A 22,554-nucleotide genomic window follows, 5' to 3' on the forward strand; every position below is an offset into this window, starting at 1 on the left:
CCATGGGGAGGTGTTTCCGAAGATTAGTATTTCCATCTTGTGTGTGTTGCATTATAAGCAATTAGTTCTCATCCAGTCAGTGATGTTCATCCTGCACTTGTGGAAGTTTGTTAGCATTGTGTTGGGGTCTTCAGATAGTGAGAGGATTAGTTGGTTGCTGTCAGCATAGGAAATTATGTTAAGTTCATCAGATCTACTGATGTTGGCCAATGGGGTCATGTGGGTGTTGACCAAGGTGGGGCTGAGATGTGAGCCTTGAGGGATACCACAGAGGATGTTCTTTGGTTCCAAGGTAAAAGGCAGGAAGTTTATTCTCTGGGTTCTCCCTGTGAGGCAATTCACTTGAGGGTGTCTTCCCTGATTCCGATGTGGTGTAGTCTTTTGATCAGGATGTTGTGAGATACTGTGTCTAATGCCACTGAAGGATCACACAGATCAGTGCAGCTGTTTTCCTTGATTCAGGAGTGCTCTGATGTCACCAATGGCAGCCAGCAAGGCAGGTTCAGTGGGGTGGCTTGGGCAAAATCCTGACTGGGAGGTGTCTAGTATTGTGGTTCTCAAGGTGCTCTGTGAGTTGGCGGTTGATGGCTTTTTCAAGGACCTAAGTGGAGAAGGGTAGCAGAAAGATGGGGGGGGGGGTAGTTCTTGAGTTCGCAGGGGTCTGCGGATGGTTTTTTGAGTAGGGGCTTGACTTCTGCATGCTTCCATTCCTCAGCAAAGATGACCGAAGTGATTGATGTGTTGAGGATGGAGGTGAGCTTGGCTGCTGGTTGTCTTCCTCCCCAGGGTGAAAATGTGGTAGGGGTATGGGTCCATGGATGCTCTTGAGTGGATGAAGCTCACAATATCTGTGATGTGTTGAGTGGTGAGCTGGTCCCAGGAGGTGGGCATGTGGTCTTGTTCTTCGTCTGAGGGGTTGAAATGGCTGGGGAGGTCGGTAGGTTGGGGTTCGAAGTTCCAGCAGACAGCACCTTCACTGTTCCTACACTGGAGTGTCACCAATGAACTGGCAGTAGTATCCTGTCTCCAACTTTGTCACAATGCTTTTTATTTTCCTTGGTGCTGAGCTAATCCACTGAGTTCCCAGACTCACAGTCCTCTCTAAATGTCTTCAGTGGCTGTTTCTAAACGTCTTCACAACCACTTTTAATCCCCATCAATCATAGTTTGTAGGCCTCTTCCAGTCTCCTCCATGACCACCTGCTTTATCCTGGTTGTTGAGCCCTCCAGATCTCTTTGGATTTTGTTATCCTATTTTGGAGGATCAGCAAAGCTTTTCCTAAAGGTGTTCCAAAACTAGTGTGGTCACTGCATGAAAGCTGCAATGCCAGTTTTTGGGCCAGCTCCATTTCCCGTTACCCCTTCCAGGTGTTTTTATTATAATAATACCCGACCCTGATAATTTGTGGACCAGAATGGTTAGCCAGTGACAGAAAGAGTATGGTTCCACAGGGTTGGTTTAGCTGATGGTGGGCCATACATGGCAGTTTATGGTAGTTTTGGGTTCCCTGGAAGTCTTGGGTCATTGTACTCTTCAGCAGTGCGATGCTCAAAGCAGAGCTCCAAACTAAGATGGCGACTGTGCCAACATGGCATTTTATGGGCGAGTGGAAACTGTACAATTTTGGGTCAAAGGTAGCATAATTAGGAACCTTGAATTCTGCACTTTGATGCATGGAAGTGTTGCATACCGTGCAGGTAGTCTGACTCCCATTTAATTCACATCTAACCACATGTTCTTTCATCTTTGTTACTAAGTTTCTCCGAATCAGTATTTTAGTATCAGAACAAACAAGAGGTTTTAGAGCCATGTTTACAAACACCTCCATGAACCCTGAAAGTAGGGCTGGCAGTTGCAGTGTCAGAATTACCGTAGGACAATCCAGAAGTAAGACCTAATATCCAAGGGAACCCCTCCATGCTGTCAGTGCTACTTAGGGAGAATGTAGGTTTATCTACTGCTTCTTAGAAGTGCTTACTGATACAAACTACAACTGTGGTTGGAAGCATTCTGTTAACATACTTTCATACATTATTTAATTACAGCTCTGTTCGTTACCCTGAAGTTCCTACATACCCACCCATTCCCTTTTTCTTCTGTTTTTCTCTCCTCAGTGGCCTGACTACTTTCCATGTGGATAAGTAGGCCTTGAGGACAGCCGAAATTGCAATCACTTCTTTCTGCTGAGTTCTTTCAATCTAACAGAACCTGAAAAGATGCCGTTCTGCTCTGATCTGTTTATAGACGTTCATCGTTTCCACTAAACCCTCACAACCCCCTTTTAAGTCTGCCTATTCCCAATTTGTAGGCCTCGCATCGACCATGCATATTCCTCTCATCTTCCAAGGGTGCAGATCTCTAAACCTACAACCCACCACCACATCCCAGCTTGTAGGCTGGGCCTCCTTGTGTCTGCTCTAGGTCTACCCACTCCTACTTGTAGGTCACTCAAGCGCTTTCTGCACTCCCTCAATTGCCAGTTCCGCAGCCTACTCTCCAGCCTCCAGGTGTCCCAGTGGTTAGGACTCTACAGTCTGGTCTCTTGACCTTCCCTTGATCCCAGTTTGTAGGTCTCTTCTATTGCTTGATGCATCTACTGGGAACTAGAGGAAGGTGGTAGGAGAGGGACAGGGTGCTGGAAATGCGACGTGTGCAGGACAACAGCAGACAGCCTATGCCATCCCCGCCATGATCGGACAGAGTAAGGCGGATATTAGCGGGTGCTCACTGGTCAGGAACGGGGTCCGGAGTCAGCAGCTTGTGTTCGTCCTCCTTGTTGAATAGGGAGGCCATAGTCCTCCATCCCTTGGCTCCAGCGCCCTGCACCTGTGGACAGGAGAAAGGTGATTTTTAGAGACAGAGCAAAGGCAGGCGTGTGAAAACGCAATGCAGCTAATCTGCATCACGACTACAGAAAGCAAAAACAGTCAGTCACACAAATGGAAAAGGTCGATGTGAATAAAGGGCATGAGTATAGCCCATGGACAAAAAGGAACAATGTGTGCAATGACAATGTGGAGGAAAGGATAATATGAGTAACACTTATAGAGAAGGCGGGGAATTAACGCCCACAGGAAGGAGCAGGCAGAGTGGCAATTAAAGGGCAATGGGAGACATACTTGTGGAGCGAAAACGAGAATGCAAATAACATGTATACTACAGAAAGGGAACGGTTATGTCTGAACAGAACGGGAAACTACAAGGTACTAAAATACGACCAAGAAATGTAGATGGCACAAAAAAAGGTCATTTAAAAAATATCTACCAAGAAAAATATAAGCATGCTTCTAAACCCTCGTCAAGCACTTGTCTCTGAAAGTGCAAGGGTTTGAGTAAGAATAATGAAAACCTCTACAGAGGAAAGGACAATGTGAGTAACATTACCTCCTCAACCCTATTTCTCATCCCAATACTTACACATATGAGGTGTTCCACGTCTGCTCAGACCAACGTGCCCTAGCCATAACCAACCAAAAGATTTTTGTGCAAAGTATTCCCTCATCGCTAATCACCCTTTACCAGATCTGGTTGTAAGAGGGCATGGAGCCCAGAAGACATCTTGTTCTTTACTTCTGCTCCTAATGCTGTTCCAGTCACAGATAAGCCCTGGGCGGCCGGGTCTCTTAGAGTTGACTGTTTTACTTTCTCTTTTGCTTCCCTGCTTGGGTGCTGTGCTGGCCACTGTGCCTAGGGTTGCGGTTCTCTCCCTGGCTATTCTTGGGTTGGCTGGGCCTTCCTGGGGTGGGGCATTTTCGTTGCATGGCCTTGGGATGTTTGGGCTTACCTCTTTTGTGCCCTGAGTGTCGCGTGTCCTCCTCGTCTGGGACTCCGGGGATGTGGCTGAATTTGCCTTTGCATTCTTTTTTCCACTGTGCTCTTCTTTCTGTTAGCGCACGTGGTAGTTCGGCGGCTGCTTTTTTAATCTTCCCACAAATTGTGTGTATCCAGCGGTCGGGTTGCACGTCGCTGTTTTTGAGGAAACCTCACTTCAAGATGGACACTCTATAGTGCATCATTACCCTCATTCTCCTTGGACTTGAGGGATTCTTACCTCCACATTCCCATTACTCTGTCCCATCAGCGGTTCCTTCGCTTTTGTGTGGGTGGTGCCCACTGGCAGTTTCGGGTCCTACCCTTTGGTCTGGCTACCTCTCCCAGAGTGTTCACCTAGGTGAGGGCCCCTCTGGTGGCATATCTTCATGGTCCCAGGGTGATGAGCTTCTCCATCATCCAGTGCTATCTATCCTCCACTCTCAGATTGTGCTGATGTGCAAGACTCTGGATGCCTTTGGCCAGCTTATCAACTGAGAGAAGTCGCACCTGACTCCTACACAGAATCTGCAATTCATCAGGCCCATTTCCAGACAACAAAGGGTTTGCTCAGCCTTCCTCTGGACTGCGCGCAGAGGTTACCCGATCTCCTCCTGGATGTGGGCAGAAGAGATCTGGTGCCTGCTCGAGACTGGCTACGTCTTCAGGGTCACATGGTGGGTTGCCTTTGCTGTTCCCTGGTTTTGTCTCCTGGTTGGCATTTTGGTTTACATTTTTTCATTGTCTTTCAGGCATCCTGCATCTTTGCCGTCCTGTGGGCTCAGCTGCACTTGGGCCCTCTGATTCGTCATCTGCTGACGCATTGGGTGCTTTGTCTACATTCGCTGGACTTTCTGGTGCCTGTCTCCAGAAGCATCTGGCACTTGCTGCAGTGGTGGCTCGATCCCCTTATTTGGCCAAGGGCTTTACTCTGGCACTGACCCCTCCCAAGGTAGTTACCATGGATGCAAGCATGCTAGGTTGGGGGGCTACTCTGGGCTCCTTTCTGTTCAGGGATGGTAGTCTCCTCAGGAGGGCAGGCTCTCCTTTAATAGGAGGGAATTGAAGGCGGTCTTGCTGGCTCTGCTACATTTTTCTCCCTTGCTGACGGGCCAGGTGGTGCAGACAGACAACACTGTAGCCAAGTCCAATATCAACAGGCAGTCCGGGCCGGGTTCTCCAGCACTGGCCTCTCTTGCATTTCAGGTGGGGAGTTGGGCAAAGTCTCTCCTTCTCTCCCTAACAGCTACTTATATTCAGGGGAGAGACAATGTTGGGGCAGACAGACTCAGACAAGTTTTTCATTCTTCCCTAGAATTCTGTCTGGCCCCAGAGATTTTCGCCCAGATTTGCCACCGGTCCGGCACTCCTCAGGTCAACCTGTTTGCATCTGCAGCCAATTCCCTCCTTCCCCGATTTTTTTTCAGGTCCCTGGAACAGGGTTGTTGAGGGATCAATGCTCTGTCCCACCCTTAGCCACAGCTGCTTCTGTATGCCTTTCCTCCAATCCATCTTCTTCCCCTGATATTGGCCAGGCTACAGAGACAGTCAGTTTCTGTTATTCTGGTGGCACCCTTTTGGCCTTGGATAGGTTGGTTTCCTCTTTTGTGTCTGATATTGGCTGCGCCACAGTGGATTCTCCCATTCCACCCTTGTCTTCTTTGGATGCCCATTCCTCCCCCATCCACTTGCCGCCGGATGTGTCTGACGGGTTGGCTTTTGAGAGGGGGGGGGTTGATGTTGCATGGTCTTTCTGCTCTTGTGGTAGTTGCCATTAAGAACTCTCAGAAATGTTGCACCAGAAAGGCTAACACTCATCATTGGTCTTCATTTGTTCAGTGGTCTAGTGGTAAGTCTTCAGATCCCGCATCTTGTCGTGCCTCTTCGGCCCTTCAATTCCTTCAGGATGGGTTCAGAAGGGTTTGGCTGCTTTTACATTGAGAATCTCATGGGCAGCCATTCTGGCTATTCGCTCACGTTTTGGTTTGCCTGAGCTCATTCCTTTGGGTCCCTATCTCCTTAAGAGTTTTTATTTACTGAAGCCTCAGGTTCATCCTGTCGTACCTCCTTGGGTCTTTCCTCTGCTTCTTAGGGCCCTTCAGTCTCCTCCACTTGAGTCCTTGGACACTGTGGGTTTGAAGTTTCTTTCCTTGAAACCTTTTTTTCTGGTGGCCATCACTTTACCCCGGAGATTAGGTGAGTTGGGGTCTTTGTAAATCCGGCCTCCCTATTTACAGGTTTTTTACTGACTGTTTGGTTATTTTTTTGGGTCTGAACTTCCTTCCCAAAGTTGTCTCCTCCTTTCACTGTCACCAGGAGACAGCGCTGCCTTCTTTATTTCCAGGTCCTGCTACTCCTGAGGAGGTTGTCTTACACAGTTTGGGTGTGTTGCAGGCTGTGTCCATGTAGCTCTCTCGCACCAGGGGTTTTTGTCAATGTGGGGCCCTCTTTGTGAACTTTGGTGTATTTTGTCATGGCCTGAAAGCTTCTACGCCCAATTTGAGTCACTGGATTTGCTCTTTGATTTCCTTGGCTTATGCCTCTCAGAATGTCTGTTTCCCGGGTGGTGTGCAGGGTCGTTCTACATGCTACATGGCTGCTTCCTGGGTGGAGGCTCAGGGGTTTCTTTGTTGGACATTTGTCAGGCTGCTATTTGGGCTACTCGCTCTACCTTTGTCTCCCATTACAGGTTGGATGTTAGAGAATCCTTGTCCTTTGGGTCTCAAGTTTTGGCTACTGTTAATCGTTGATCACCTTTGTCTCCTGTATGATGCCTTCTGGTTTGCAATAAATATTTTTCTGCAGTATCCAGAGTTTATGGCATTTGTTTTGTGGGGATCAGGATGTTCTGAGCTTGCTTTGGTATATCCTCATATGAGTAAGTATTGGGACGAGAAATCAGTTTGAGGAGGTAATGAATTAATTACTTACCGGTAATCCTCATGACTCCAAAAACCCTGTATCTCGTACCAATACTTACATCTCAACTTTCATCTTCCTTCCCGGATCACAACCTGTTCCCTTTGTTTCTTGGGCTTGGGGATGTAGTGAATGTCTTCTGAGCTCCATGCCTTTTTATCAACAGATCTGGTAAAGGGTGATTGGAGAGGGAAGGAGGCGGGTGGCTTTGTGCAAAAATCTTTTGATTGGTTATGGCTAAGGCACGTGGGTCTGAGCAAAGGTGGAACATCTCATATGTGTAAGTACTGGGACGAGGAACAGGGTATTAGGAGTAATAAGGATTATGGGTAAGTAATTAATTCATTCATACAGAGAAAAATCAATGTGACTGCTACATTGTGAGCAACACCAGCAGAGGAGAGGGAAATGTGAGTAACATTTACAAAAAGGAGGAGCAATCTAACTAACACAGGGTGAGGGGCAATGTGTGGAACACCGACAGAAAGGAGAAGGCAATGTAACAATTATAGAGAGGAGGGATGATGTAAAACCTATAGGCGAAAGGACAGTAATTGGAGTAGAACCAATGGTGAGTGAACAATCTGAGTAACATCTGCAAAGTGTGTAACTTTCATAGGGAATTTAAGACCTACAAGAAGGTGGGTGTAATCTGGGTAACAACTAGAGAAAGGGTGAGCACTCTGTTACACCTGTAGAAAGGTGGGTCAATCTAGGTACCCCCTGCCAGAGAAGGGCAGTGTGGGTACCACCTACAGTTAGGAATGGACGTAATATCTGAGGGAAGAGCAGCAACTTGTGAAGCACCAACATGGAGAGGGGGTAATTGGTGTAACATTTATTTGGAAGAAAAGGTCAATCTAACACTTACAGACCGGGGCAATGTGTGGATTACTAGCGCGACGGCAATGGATGATTCTTACCTTCTGTGCTAGTTGTGACACTGACTGCATCCCTTCATCCATAGGAGGCGGGGAGCCTGATTCAATCAATTCTGGCTGATCTCTCTGAAACAAGAATACCAGGCATGTCACAACTTTAAAGTCCAGGGACCAGAAGGTGTCACAGCCAGAAATACCTATCATACAATCAAGTCCCACAGGATTACGGCCGCAGGCCCAACCAAACAGCGCTGTGCGTATCTTAAACTCATGAAGGCATTGAAACGTCTCAGCGGGCACAGACCATAATGTCTTATGCACATCAAATTACCTGAATCACCTTCACAATCAAAAGCAAACATCCAACAAATGGGTGGCATGGCACCTGCTTATCTTTGGAACCAGAGTCTGGTGGCTACAAGAGGCAGAATTGCTTAAAGGCAAAGACCAGTTCAAAGCCAGCTAAGATGACTAGAAGGCATGACAGAAGGGCCATTGCATGTTCAGCTTATTTTTGCCTTTTCAACTTATCCAAAACATCCAGAGATATTAATGAGATGCCGATCGCTCAATCCAGTGGGCTAAAGAAAACACTGGTTTCATTCAACATATTACATCTTCTAGTTCCAGTGCACCTTCAGCTGCTTCTCCATGTCAACATATAGAATTATTTCTGGATAGCAATGTATAATGGGGATTTTGTCAGTGAGGGGTTCTGAGTGAAATCAACTAGCCCTCAGAAATGGAGAATGAGTTGTAGATGATGTCAGAAACCTGAGGTGCAAAACATCTGTTATTTACTTTTTGCCTGGCTATAATATTTTGTTATGTATGCCAGCAGTATCATCCATTCCTGTCTTCGACTGCTATGCTGTGGCAGAGGAGTAATGGGGGGCCACACATGACATGGTCTCTCTTCCTCCCTCAAAAGTAGAAAAACAAATCCCTTACCTCTTGCCACCCACACCTACTATTTTCGGTGCCATGCCTCCCTCTTCCCACCCAAAGCTGTTCTATCTTCCCTTTATGGAGCAGAAAGGTAGAACTGCACTGACGGACAATCTGAGAGCCCTTTAGAGTAGCCTTGAACTCCTTTATGACACACCAAAAGAGGGAAACAACTTTCATTTAACAGTGTTGTAAAAACTAGCAGTGAATAATTAAGCCAGTGGCTGAGGATAATACCAGTTGTTAAAGGCTCTGAACCTGAGTTATAGACCCAAGCCATAGGTGAAGGCCTACAATGGGGGTAAGGCCTTTAACCACACAATACCCCAAAGCAGAAAAGGTATAAGGCTATTAAAAAATTTCACACACTGGGGGTAGAATGTTATAAATTAAAACAGAAGAAACAAAGTCAAATATTGGAATGTTGGAGAAGATCTTTCCCAGCCTTTATTGGCAATTAGCCTCTTAATTGTCTTAAATTGAGCCATCAATATTACAATGAGTCAATATTCTAACCAGGTTTAGAATCTTCTATTCATACAACTGATGCTCACTTACATTGTATTAAAGATTGTTTTGCCCCATCCAACTTTAGCTTTCTTTCATATTTTATTCATATATATTTTTTTGTGTTAGGGACACTGTTTATTTGGTGGTAACAATATCCGCCTGTTGGTGGCATTGCCTGTGCTTGTGGTGTACTCTTACATCGGTGACATTCGATATCTCTTTTTGACACAGTGCATGGATTTGTGACATTGCGCAAACATTGGAGCAACACCATCTGTATGACATCATGGACTGGTATGAACAAGATCCACGTGTACATCCCATCACCATCATCAACATCTTCTGGGTGTCTGCCATATTAACCATGTGCTGCTGAAATTCTCAGTCTGTTGGTGACAAAGTGTGATAGTGAAATTGTGTTGGTGTTATATTCTACGTTGATGAAGCTGCCTGGTGATCTCTTTTAAGTGTTGATAACACTAGATGAGTGTTGCTGACATCATACAAATATTAGAGACAGTATATACGTACTGTTGCATTGTGACATCAGTGAGATAGCAGATCATTTGTGGTTTGGCAGAAACTGGATTTTCCCCGAAAAAGTGGTTGATGCCCCACTCCACTGAACCTGAGGTTCCCCTGCTTCATTCAGTAGTGGTGTAACCATAGGTTTTTGCCTATGGGGTCTCAGATGGCTCCAATGTTGTAAACCTTTAGCCTTCGGCCCTTTCACCGCTGTGCCTCCAGCTATTTGAAACACACCTTCGGAAACAGATTGTTCAAATTGTCAACCACTATGTAAGGCAAGGCAACAATGAGCAAGAAAACCACATAAATCTCTCCAAGTGATGCCCCAGAGGCATGAATTCACACCTATAATGCCAAGAGTCATCTGCTGGAAACTGTATGTACCAGTGACATTCATTACTTCACTTCTGACTCATCGCAGTCCTTATAGTATAGATGAGCTCTCAAAGGCAGACACCATATGCTGCAGTCAATCTTAATTGATTTACTCTCACCATCCAGAAGAATGATACATCTAACTTCACCAAACCTCCCAAAATTTCCCCACAAAGTAGAGATCATGTCAATGTCCACAGACATTAAACTTGGGCGAAATGTTAATTACGCCCTCAAAATTCCAGAAATTCCTGAATTTTTTGTCACATGAAATTCTAGAAATTTCTCAAAATTATGCATTATGCAATTGTGATTATTTTCTTTTCTACCAAGCATGTGTCTCGGGTTTAAAAAGTCTTGTGAGATGCCGCGCAAACTCCACCTAGAAGTGCACACATATTGGACCATTCGTTTATGGGGAGAATCGGATTTCACATGATGCCTTCTCTGCTTGTGTGCTGTTGACCTTGCCAACGCTTAAGCCAAATATTTGTCCTCCTTGCAGAAAAGGAACGAAGACCCTGCTTGTCCACTTTTAATGGGTCCAGTTTGAGGAGTATGACCTGATCGTCGCCAAAAAAGACAAAGCTTTTGTCTTTCTTTCCTGTCCACCTCCACCAGCTGCCACTGCCTTCTCTGCCCTATCTTCTCCTTAGTAAAGTCTGAACTTAGCTCACTCTCCGTGTCTCTTGTACAGCGTTCCTGTGCCAGAGCTGTCTTCTCACCCAATTCCAATAACCTTTATCCTGCTCTGCCCCATCTCTCTCTAGAGATCATCTAGTCTTTCAATACTCAACCTGCATTATCTCTTCTGCTACAGCCTCCTCTATCCTGCCCCCTAGCTGTCACTCTCACCACTGTCTTGTCCACTAGTTGTCACTCTCTTCTCTGTCCTGCCCGATTACCTTGCACTACTTCCTCTCTCCCAACTCACTGACTGACACTCTCTCGTAAGCACCGCCCACTATCTGTCACACTCTCCTCTGTCCCACCCCACTGACTGCTGCCTTTTCTTTTGTATTACCCTATTACCTGTCACACTTTTCTCTATTCCGCCTCTCTACCTGCCCCTCTTTCCTCTGTCCTGCCCCATTACGTGCTTCTCTTTGTCCTGCCCCACAAATTCCAGCTCGTTCCTCTGGTCCACTGCCTCCCACGTTCTCCTAAGAGCCACTCACTGCCAGTCACTCTCACCCCTGCCTTCCATCTCTGTTCTCGCATAGGCTCCTCTGTCAAGGCCCTACCGGAATGGACGCAAAGTATGCAATACTTGCAAAAGTGCCCTACTTCCCACAGTGATCTAAATCAAATGATAAAACATGGTAAGTATCAAGTGGATCTCACAGCACCAGTGACCAGATGCAAAAGTCGTCTACATTCGTGCAGCAGAGAGTCCTCCTTGAAAATGAAGGCTGGATGTAAATCATCATATACCAAGGTTACACATAAACAGCCAAAAACAATAACTGGTGAAACGGGGGAATAAAGAGTTCCTATTGTTTACAATTAGATTTGCATTTCTTCCACCTCAGTCTCATTAGCACAGTTACTACTCAAAAGCAGAACATTCTCTCGGTTGTCTTTGAAGGCCTTTCTTGGAGGAAAAACGATGGACAACTAAGAACATGCCATAATCCCATTTCATGGGATCTGCTGAAGCCACCCGTTGTTTTTTTATTAATTTATTTCTCCAGGAAACATCAGAATATGTTTATTATTTGGTTTTCTTGGAGTGTCTTTACTTAAGTTACCATGTCTTTGGGGCATGCAATTGTGAATCGTTTATTAGCTAGACCGAGAGATCACACCAGTTTCTATTAGTTTGTCTGTGCAGACTTTAGGCTACTCAGATGATTGCAGCTCATTCTTAATGACTTGTCATTCAATCACCACCAGGTATTGCGTTCTTCTTTCCTGGTGCTATGGTCATTCCTTTCTTCTGAGATTGTCTCATCTTCTATGAAGAAACAAATCTTCTTTGATTCCGACATTTCCTTAATATTTTTATTTTATTTTTACTGAACTCTTTAAGCTTAGATAAGAGCAGGATTTTGCACAGATCAAAAAATATTAAAAATAGAGCAAGATTTTTATACGACTTCTTGCTCAACCAGACAAATTACTGGCATCCTTTTCTAAAGCTTAAACCCCCGTGAGAACAGAGGAGCTGTTATTTAGCATTCTTCACACCCACGGTATGGTGCAGCATACTCTCATAAGGTCAGAGCACTGCCACAGCCAGCTACTGCCCTGCCATACTTAGGCTGACCTTCGCCAACTAGCCACTGCTCTTCCAAAGCCACATAGAGAACACTTATAGCCAGCAACTGGCCCCATAAAGCAAAGCACAGCCATGTTGTCACCGGTCAAAGTTTCTGTTAATAAAGGACACCCCAGACAAAGCCAGGTGAAGTTCTCTCTTAGCATATTACAGCCCTCTGACAGTCAGTCACTCACATTCCTCAGCTAGGCACAGCCCTCTAGCGATCACACCCTCCCCCAGACCTCCACATCCATATAGCATGCATCCCACCACCCTTTATCAACTCTCATTCAGCCAGGAACATCTTTCCTCCAGCATGCACAGCCAGGAACAGTCCTCCCTATACCTTTCAGAAGCAGCAATATTACAGTCAGGCACAGCCCTCTGCATAAATCACCCCTTTACATTACAAGGCTATACTACTAACAAATATGCAAACATAACGTAGGATGGTTTCACTCTGCGGGTACTCTCCTATTTCATGTTTACCACCAGATGCCTCTATGGAAAACAGTGTCAGGCCTCCTCTAATAAGGATTCTTTGTGGCAATGACTTTATTTTTTTATTTGTATTTACAGCAGAATTGCAAAATCGACAGATATAAAAGAGGCGTGTCCTATTAATAGGTTTATGCAGTTAGCAATAAGCCAAGAGATGAGGAAAGCAGTGACTGCTCAGATAGTTATGTTTCGAGTTTGCCATTTCGCCGAGTAAGGAAGAGAGGGTATGAATGATTTATATATGGAGATAAGCAGCCTGGTGGCTCATCGCCGGTTGAATCTCCATAGACTCCCGCTAAGCATTGATGTTTGGAGTTATATTTCAAGTGCTTCGTTTACTTCATTTCAACATTTCTGAAAAATACCTGCTGTTACTCTCCCATTCTTTTGTATTGAGTACTGAGTAGGGCAATGGACAATACATATGAAACCCAATATTTTTCATTAGTGTCAAGTAATATGATATTGTGGTCTAATTTGGCCTCCCCTAGGGGAAACAGCAATTACAACGTGGCCAGAATCCTGCATGCCATTACCATGCATGTGTCTTTACCACACAGGATTTTACAATGAATATGCCTTTACCACCCAAGCCTTAACAACAATTTTCGCTGTAAAGGCATGAATGGTAAAGGCATATTTGTTGCAAAAGATTTATAGGTAAATATAAGTATTTTGCAGGTATTAAGTGTTTGTGTGTGTATATATATATATATATATATATATATATATATATATATATATATATGTATATTTATATGTATATATAGTCACCAATGCATTCAGATTTGAAGTGCACTCCACTGTGCTGGTATTCTCTTTGGGGTGGATATATATACTGCATGAGGGTTTCTTTGCTGTATGTCACAACTGTGTTGTTCTGCTTTCTGTGAGAGAATTTCCTCATTTGATTGTTTCTGTGCTTCTTTGCAGGTCAGTTACTTAAAGAACAGGTAGATACTACACACTTATTTTGCAAGGGGTGGATTACATAAGAATATCCATTAAACACAACTCCCCTGAGAGTAGGTTGGGTTTCTGGTCCTGAGGATTTGCCATGATCCATGTGGACATTAACTAGGCAAGAAACATGTCGACCTTATTCTGTTCTTACACCTGAGTCAGAAGGATGATTGCACCAATTAATGATTTGCTCTGTTGTTTTCAATCATGACAGGGGCTCCTACACAATAAACTGATTTTAGATCTCCCCTAGTCATTTTTCATTTACCTTTCCTGCACCAAACTAGTCTCTCTCATAACACCACACCTCTACTGCACCTCACCATTCACATCGGTAACCAGAAAAGATCTCTGGCAAAGAGGCCCCCAGTAGGGCCCATTAGGCATAGCAGTGCCAGCTCAACATGGAGCTGCCCTATAATGAATCATGACACCCCTTGCGGTGTGTGAGGGCTCTTGCTCCTGAAAGGGACAACCCCTGTGTGAAGTTCTGACCTGCACGCAGCTCTTTTGGTTTCTGAGGGTTCTGCATACTTACCTTTAGTTATATATCAATTTCACCTACTGGCATAATCCAGTAGGTAGTTATAGTTAGGACCTAGTTTCCATAGAAAAAAAGTTTTTTGACATGGCTACATCTTTTGCACTGTTTGATGAACCTTCCGGAAATTTTCCAACAAAGTTTCCTCTAGAGTTTCGTTGTACATGGAAAGTTTCAAGCTGATCTGTCAAGCGGGGGCCGAGGAAAAGGGGGGGGGCAAAAAAGTGTGTTTTTCATGTAAATTCCCACAGATATTTTAGACATGACTACAGCCTGAACGGCTGGATGGAATTACACCAAATTTGGCAGAAAGGTGGCTCTTCGTTCAGAAAGTGAACGTTTTGTTATTTGGTGTAAAACCGTTGATTAGTTTTCAAGAAATTAAAGGAATTCCACATTTGCATATCTAGGGACGCAGTGGCTCCGTGAATCTCCGCGATTTCATGCTGAGATCTAATTGGCTTCCAACACTTCAACGAGGAAAGGTTGGTAGCCATTTTGGGACTCAGTTTCAGTTGAGTCCCAGAAGAAAACATAAAACAAAAAGAAAAGCGAGCAGGGTAGGAATAGCATAACTCACTAGTCTTGGTGCTGGCATCCCCCTGTGGCACTGCCAGGGCAAAAAAGCTATTTTTTAAATTTTCAGCAAAATCCGTAGAGGATCTGCTGAAAAAAAACACCAAGTGACGTTTCCCGCGCTCAAATTATCTTAGCACCTGGGTGGGCCAGGGCCATGCGTAAATATGAATAAATTGGAGGGGGCACATGGGCCCCCCCCCTAAGGCTTAGCAGTGCCCCCGGGACAACCACCCTCCCGGGGCTAACCTGTACAATATGCCAGGGGGTCACGTGGACACCCCCTCTCCCCCTCCCCCAAACCCCAGGGACCTCCTCCTTCCCAGGGCTACACACACAAAAATATGGGGGAGTGGTCATGGAGCCCTAACCTCAGGACACAGGGATCACAACCTCCACAAGGCCATTTAAAAAAAAGGAGTGGGGGCACATGGACCCCCCTCCTATGGCTTTAAGAAGTCCTGGGGACCACCATCTCCCTGGGGCCAATTTCTATTTTACAGAAGCAAGGGGGGCCATGTGCACCACGAGCCGTATAAGGCCCTGGGGACCACCACCTCCCCAGGGCTGGGCTGTGCAAATAAGAGGGGGGAGGCCTCATAGCCCTCCTCCTTGAGCCAATCATGGCCGTGGGGACCGCCACCCCCCAGATCCAGGTCGTGCCATAAGGTAACTAGAACTCACACCCTCGCCATGCACTGCTAACTACCCCACAAATTGTGGCACTCATGACACCTTTGATAACACCACTGATAATACAAATGTAACATTTTGACGCAAAAACGGTGTATGGAGGGGGCACGAGTTATAGTCACCTTAGGGCATGAGGTATAGTTACTTGAGATAACTCTAACAATAACAGGTGAATTTCTATGGTTTTGTACGTTCAAGCCTAACTATAACATCCCTGTTACCTTTTTTAAAATGTGTATATATATATATATATATATATATATATATATATATATATATATATATATATATATATAGGGAAAGGTCGTTTTAAGGATTTAGGGCGGTTATGGGTATTTGGGTGGCAAAGGTACTGTTATGGTTTATGGTGTGTATGGGTTTTTCATTGGCAAATGTATTTTTAGGTTTTAGGGTGTCTATCGGTTTTTGGGTGGCAAGGTCATTTTTAGGTTTTAGGGTAGGTGTGATTTTTTGAGTGCAAGTACAGTTTTAAGATTTAGGGTGCGTGTGGTTTTAGGGGCGGCAAGGGCATTTTTTAATTTTAGGGTGGGTATGGATTTTTGGCAGGGAAGGAGTTTTGAGTGTTTAGAGTGGGTATGGGTTTAGGGGCGGCAAGGGCATTTTTTGGGTATACGTTGGGTGTGGGTTTTTGGGTGGCAAAGGCATTTTTAGGGTTTAAGGCGGGTGTGGGTTTTGGGGAGGGAAGGGTATTTTTAGGGTTTAGGTTGGGTATGGGGTTTTGGGTGGTAACACACACACACACATACATATGCATCTGTGTGTGAGTATGTATGTGTGTATGTACATGTGTGTGTGTGTCTTATACTTACCACTCTTACATTTTTACCCCTCATATGACTTTACAAACAAATTTTCATTGTAAAAGCATGCATGGTAATGGCATATGTGGTTCCGAATTACAACCCTCTCCTAGATGTGATTCATTTAATTTTTGAAGAATGGTGTTCCAAAATGCACTCAGGCTAGGGAGGTTAACATTTGAATTGTATCAGCAGCTGTGAGGGCAAGATTTACTTTGGTTGTGCATTTGGTTAGTCTCCCCAGTGAAATGTAAGCCGTAAATTTACTTTGTAGTCTAGATGGCAAAATTATTTTTGTAATTTTGATAAGTATAATAATGATTTGATTGTGTGTAATTGCTCAGCTAGCCAGGTAGACCATTTCTCAGCCTACTGTATCCTACCATCTGGCGTGGTTTCAATCGAGCAAACATTTAGATCAGTGATAGATGGAGAGTTATTATAGGATATTAGGCTAAAAAATAACTTTATTGGTGTATGGTGGGAATAAATCTAGTTTTAAAAGTTTCTAATCTGTAAACATTCGTTTTAAAAAAAAACGAATTACAGTGTAATTGAAATTCACTCTCTTGCCAAGGATTCAGCATATGGGTTTTAAATGAATCTAATTCTAATTTGGGAATACCTTCCCAAATGATCCTAGACATAATAGAGTCTAATTTCTTAAAATAAATGCCTAGTATATAGCGGAGAAATGATTAAAGTAAATACAGAATTTTAGGAAGAACGTTGACTTTGATTAGAATAATATGGCATACTAGAGAGATTGGCATATTGGTGTCATTGTTCTAGTTGTACTTTGGTTAGCTGTAGTAAGTTTGAATTAGGTTTAAGTGAAAGTTCTACTCTGAAGGCACCACAGCTCTTAGAGATCATGGATCGAGTGCCTTAGGGTTTTCTTCTTCTGTTCCCTCTGGTAACAAGATTTTTGTTTTGCTGGCATTGAGTTTATACCTCGACAACTTGACTAATTCTTCTGCCATTTGCTCAATAATATCCAAGGTTAGTGTTAATGTGTGTGTGTGAAGAATGAAATTGGAGTATACCACTAAAGAGGAAGGAATATCCAAATTAGAAACTGGAAAGAGTTGTCATTAGGATTGCCTTAAGTACGGTTGCAGTAACATTGTGTAGAGGATTGATGAAAGTAAGCAGTCTTGTCAGGAGCAGCTAAAATTGGAAATATAGACGGAGTGTGGCTGTTAATACATTTCTGAGTTTTAGGGGATCTGCCTACTATTAGAATCAACCCAAAGGACTCTAGATGCATTTTGAAGGATTCTAGCACCTCCTAAAGACATTTGCAGGGGACCCTATACTTGTTAAGGGTAGTGGTGTCCAGATGTGATGATGATAATAAATATATATATATTTTTTTTAATTTCCTGTTACAGCAAATACAACAGAGTACAACATGAAGTGTGCTGCATCAGCTCGCCAATCTGCTACAAGCGGCACAGGATGTGTGCCCCATCGCATCGCCACTCTGCGCTTAGCTTGCAATAAAAGAATCAAAATTAGTTGGTGACATTCGTTGGGAACATCTTTAACATATCCCAACAGTGCCACCACAGAGGCGTGCTTAAGTCAGTGTCCCGTAATGTCTTGAATTCTGGAAAATAGTTTGGTCCAGTAATCAAAGATTTTTAGGCAATTCCAAGCAAGATGTAGAAAATTTGCAGTGTGATAGGAGCAATGTGGGCAGTACACATCAGCAACCAGGCCCATGCGGAGTAAGCACACGGGGTGTAGTATAGCCGGTGTATTTATTTGAAATGGATAAGGCAGAACCTGTAGTTGGGAGAGAGCATGCGTGCTTGCGCACAGCAATATCACTATTGTTAATTTTTGAGAGCTGGTGTTATATCTGAGTCCCACGCCATCTTACTCTTCGGAGTGCATATTGCTGCTGTGGTCTGCATTTCTGCGTAAAGCAGTGTTATCAACCTACGAGGGGATGGATTAATCAGCATTGTCTGGACTACCTGGAACGTAAGCGGGGCATCGGGAAATGTGCCATATAATGCACAAATTGCAGCTCGAAGTTGATAGTAAGTGAACATATCAAGGAGATTAGTATTGTTCTGAAAGGGCCTGCTGTACCTTCTTCTCATCCTTGTAGGTTCCTGCTTTCTCCCTTTGTCATGGTTTTTTTTTCCTTCTCTTCTTCATTCTTCCCCCACCTGTGTGTGTTTCCCTCTCTTGCTCTAGGTCAAAGTCTGCTGAGGAAAATTAAGTGCTAGTTCACAAAAATTAGTGCTGGTGCACCCCACCTGCAACCACAGGCGCAAATTTAGCATTGAATATAACATAAGACATAGTCTGAGATGCGTTTTCTACCGCTCCTGTCTCCGTACGCAAACTGGCTGGCCAAGCCCGCCTCATAGCACTCATCGGATCCTCTAAGTTATATACATTTTAACCTCTGAGGAAAAGTTTTCACATTTTTCAATTAATTTCCCTAAATGCTACTACAAAATGCAACATTCTAAATTTTACCAATGTAACCTCGCTTTAACTCAGTTTCAACAACAAAGCAATAATGATTCTGCAAATCTGACTGTTCAACATGACTGTCCTTCTGGCACATTCATCATTCAAGTGTATGCGTTGAAACTGAATAATCTAATTAAATTTAAAAAAAGCACTTTATATGATCATAAACATGATAACAATTAACAGGTTGCCTTACAAGACTTTTGGTCCTTGTACCAATAGTATTTGCTTTATTTAGATGTCGAGCAATGATTTTCTTATGCTGATTATGACGAATAACTTTTAGGTTTTAGGAATCTGCTTTTGAGCTATTTATTTGTCCAATTTTACTTGAAGGGTCGTCTCTGGGAAGAAAGGATAGATCTCGCAAAAACGCCCAAAACCTCCTACTGAGAATTCAAGAAATCATGAGCGAAACATCTGAAATCATGAGCGAAACATCTGAAATCAAGTTGGCCGTCTATGAATATAAATTGTGAGTTACTAATTTCAGAAATAGATTAAAGTATATGATTTAAAGAGGACTATTTCAGTGTATATTTAATTATATGACATCCGCAAAGCTGCACTGTAACAGTAACAGTCTGCATAAATTTGTTTTCCACCAATAAGAAAAAGCAGCTTTTTTACTTTGTGCAAACGCTACTGTGATGGGGTTTTAGAATGCCCCTACTGGCCACCTCTAATGTTACTTCCTGTTTCAGACGTAGGAGGCAGGTCACAACAATAAAGAACATGCTTAGAAAAAGTAACAAATGAGCTAGATGAAAACGATTTTTGGCGGGAAAATCTAACAGAATTGTAAATACTAAACATACTTTTTTGTAGAAATTCGAATTTGTTTGTGTATTTGAATTCTCTTCTTCTTATTAAAGGGGTGAATAGCCTGCCATTCTCCTGACATGAAATTTCCCTTTTCAACTTTTGAAGCTTGGCTAACTTTGTGCACAAACCACTTTCATGGCATAGTGTATTATTTCTTTCATATTTATATTCTTGCTTCAACTTCTCAGTCCAAAAAGCTAACATACTTCTGCGTGCTCGTCCTTTCTCCAAACCTCTCTCGCGCTAGAAATTCTACATCTCCTCTGTTGCAGTACTGAATGCACTTTGGAGGACATTCAGACACAGGGTTAAAACCTTAAATGACGAAAGTCATGAGAGCAAACACTGACGTCTTACACTACTTACTACAACATCAAGGGTGGGAGCATGGACAATAAATGCCAACTGCTTACAGATTCATCACAAGGTTGTATATTTTAAGCTTTGCTGTAGAAAACGTAGGTGGTAGCCACCAACCAACCCCAGTTTAAATACCTTCTGAAGTGATACACCTTTTAAATAGCCTACATATCTTCAAACCCACTGACCCAACCCAAACTTTGACAATGCAACTTCCCCCTAAATATAAGATAACTCCAGGTGGAGGAACCCATCCATATTTTAGACCCCCTCCATTAGTTTATATTTCTCCAAAGTCACAGACTCTCTCCAGAGACCAGCATCTACCACAGACACACCAAAGAGTTGAGATGCCTTTAAAGGGACAAACAGCACTTGGACCCTCCCAATAGCTTTCGTACCTCTTAAACCACAGACACACTGCAGAGCTGTGACCACAGACCATCTCCAGTGGCTAGAAACACCTTACTGACTGATCACATGACTTGGACTCCTCAATGTAACCACCTCTGGGTTCTGCTAACACCCACGGATACAACTCTGAGGTTAAGGGCGGCCCACAGAACAACACTTGTCCATAGAGAAACACCACAGATGCATACTTTGGTTTACACAGCTCTCAAGAATAACCCATTCCAGACCTCAGAACCCTCCACAGATTCCCACCCGGGGCTTAGAAAACACCAATAAAGAATCACACAACCTATGACTTAAGTAATTAGGGATCCAGAGACCCACCAAAGAGTTTTAACATTCACCACCAACATAACCACACAATTTAGAAACCTCTAACACTTAGGGACCCATTTCAAGCTTCAGGGAGTCCCCAAAGACCCACGCCAGAGCTAAGAAACTTTGAAAAGGATCAGAACCACTCTTTGATCTTTACACAGTTCCACCATCGTAGATCCATCTTAAAGTTTAGGCCTTTCCACAGACAGTGTCATTTCTTGATAACTCACAACGGCCACAGACTCACCCAAAGCTAAACCAACTCCCACAGACCCACCACATCTTAGTCAGGTTTCAGATTTCAAATTCTATTCAGTGTCTGGCTGCCAGAATTATTTCAGGGTTTTGACATATCTGAAAGATCCATTCTCGAGCTTGGACACTCCCACAGACCCACCCACAGCTTAAATTCCTTTAAACACCCACAAACCCAACCACAGTTTACACAAATCCCAGAGACCCCTGCGTTTAGGCAACTTCCACCTACCCATCTACATTTTAGAAACATTTAACAACCAGAGACCACCCCAATGGTTTCCCTCTCCCATTACCTCTTCGTGTAATTCCTCTTCCTGCTCACTGCCAAAGGTCTGGAGCACTTTGGCTTTGTAAACTTTCCAGAATGCTTGACTCATGGCTGCTCCTCAGTGGAAACCACCTTCCACCAATAAACATCCACGTCCCTGAGGGAGAAGCAGCAATGTCACAGGTAGGAGTCTGTACACATCCACAGACAGCTGACTCACAATCTGCAAGCCTTGCAAATCCACGGGAAGAAACACTAGGTCGAAGCAGGAAGTCTTGGACAATCACACAAGGCAGGTTCACAAGCAAGGGTGATTACTCATTCACAAGCCATGCCTTGAAACGTCGTATAAGACAGTCACAAGCTGGAGATCTTGAACATGCTATGCAGGTGGCAAATCTGCTTGTTGCCGTAGTCAACAGGGATATTTGTCCTTCTAGTCAGCTCTTTCATCCATGTGTGGTGATTTCAGATGATTCCACCATAGGGCACGCCACCATTAGTGCCCCACCATTAGTGCCCATGCGCTGAAGATGGACAAAACAAATGTAGCGCCCAAGTTGTTGAAGCCCTATGTGGAGATCAGCTATACATTACAATTTGTTGTGGGAGTAGTCTGCTGATCTTTACACTCTTTTGACGAGTTCAGCTGGGCTTTAAAGTTTGTGGTGGAGAACAGTTGGTGTTTACCCTCTGCTGCGAAGGTCAACCAGCGCTACGTTGTCAAAATCAGGCAATCTGTATACCAAGTTGTAGGTTTGGACGGCGACACTCAGCACTCTCTGTTGTGGAGGTGAGCCAGTCAATACTGCCTGTTGTGGGGTCGGTAAGTCTGAGCAGTCTGCTGTGGCGGTGAGCCAGTCCTCTTAAATTTTTATGCTTCTTATGGTCTCGCGCGCAGAGTCCCAGTGGTTGGTTTGCTTTTTGCATGAAGTGTAGTTGAGCTTCATCAGTCTTGTTTTAGGGGTAACAGCAGGTCCACATCCACGCCACTTTCCCCTCTCTGTCCTGGAAGGTCCACTGCTTCCTCATGAACCACTGCTGCTGACTGCCAGAAAGGAACAGACAGAGAGGCTTGGGTGTCCTGCACGCTCCACCTGCCCACATGGATCCAGTGACTTCATTAAAGATTAAGGAGCACCCCCCGAACTGAGCTGCAGGTAACAAGATCCAGGGCACACCCACAGAGCGCTCAACCAGACTGGCGTCCCAGGTATCAGGTGTACGCTGCTGACAATGTTTACTAGCTGTGTGTGTCTCTAGGCGGGAATGTACATCACCCTTA

General features: G+C 44.1%; 1 protein-coding gene across 1 annotated transcript in view; it reads right to left on the bottom strand.

Annotated features, from left to right (window-relative positions):
- C3_1H1orf232 (chromosome 3_1 C1orf232 homolog) overlaps positions 1 to 22,326 on the bottom strand; it is a 31,313-nt gene extending 8,987 nt beyond the window's left edge. Inside the window, exons 1-3 of the mRNA XM_069221315.1 lie at positions 21,295 to 22,326; positions 7,654 to 7,737; positions 2,730 to 2,827 (exon numbers count right to left, since the gene is read on the bottom strand). Coding sequence (XP_069077416.1) covers positions 2,730 to 2,827; positions 7,654 to 7,737; positions 21,295 to 21,378 — 266 coding nt within the window. The 5' untranslated portion in view covers positions 21,379 to 22,326. The remainder of the gene's footprint in view (positions 1 to 2,729; positions 2,828 to 7,653; positions 7,738 to 21,294) is intronic.
- Positions 22,327 to 22,554: the final 228 nt, after the last annotated feature.

Source organism: Pleurodeles waltl, chromosome 3_1 (genome assembly GCF_031143425.1).
Source record: "Pleurodeles waltl isolate 20211129_DDA chromosome 3_1, aPleWal1.hap1.20221129, whole genome shotgun sequence".
NCBI lineage: Eukaryota > Metazoa > Chordata > Amphibia > Caudata > Salamandridae > Pleurodeles > Pleurodeles waltl.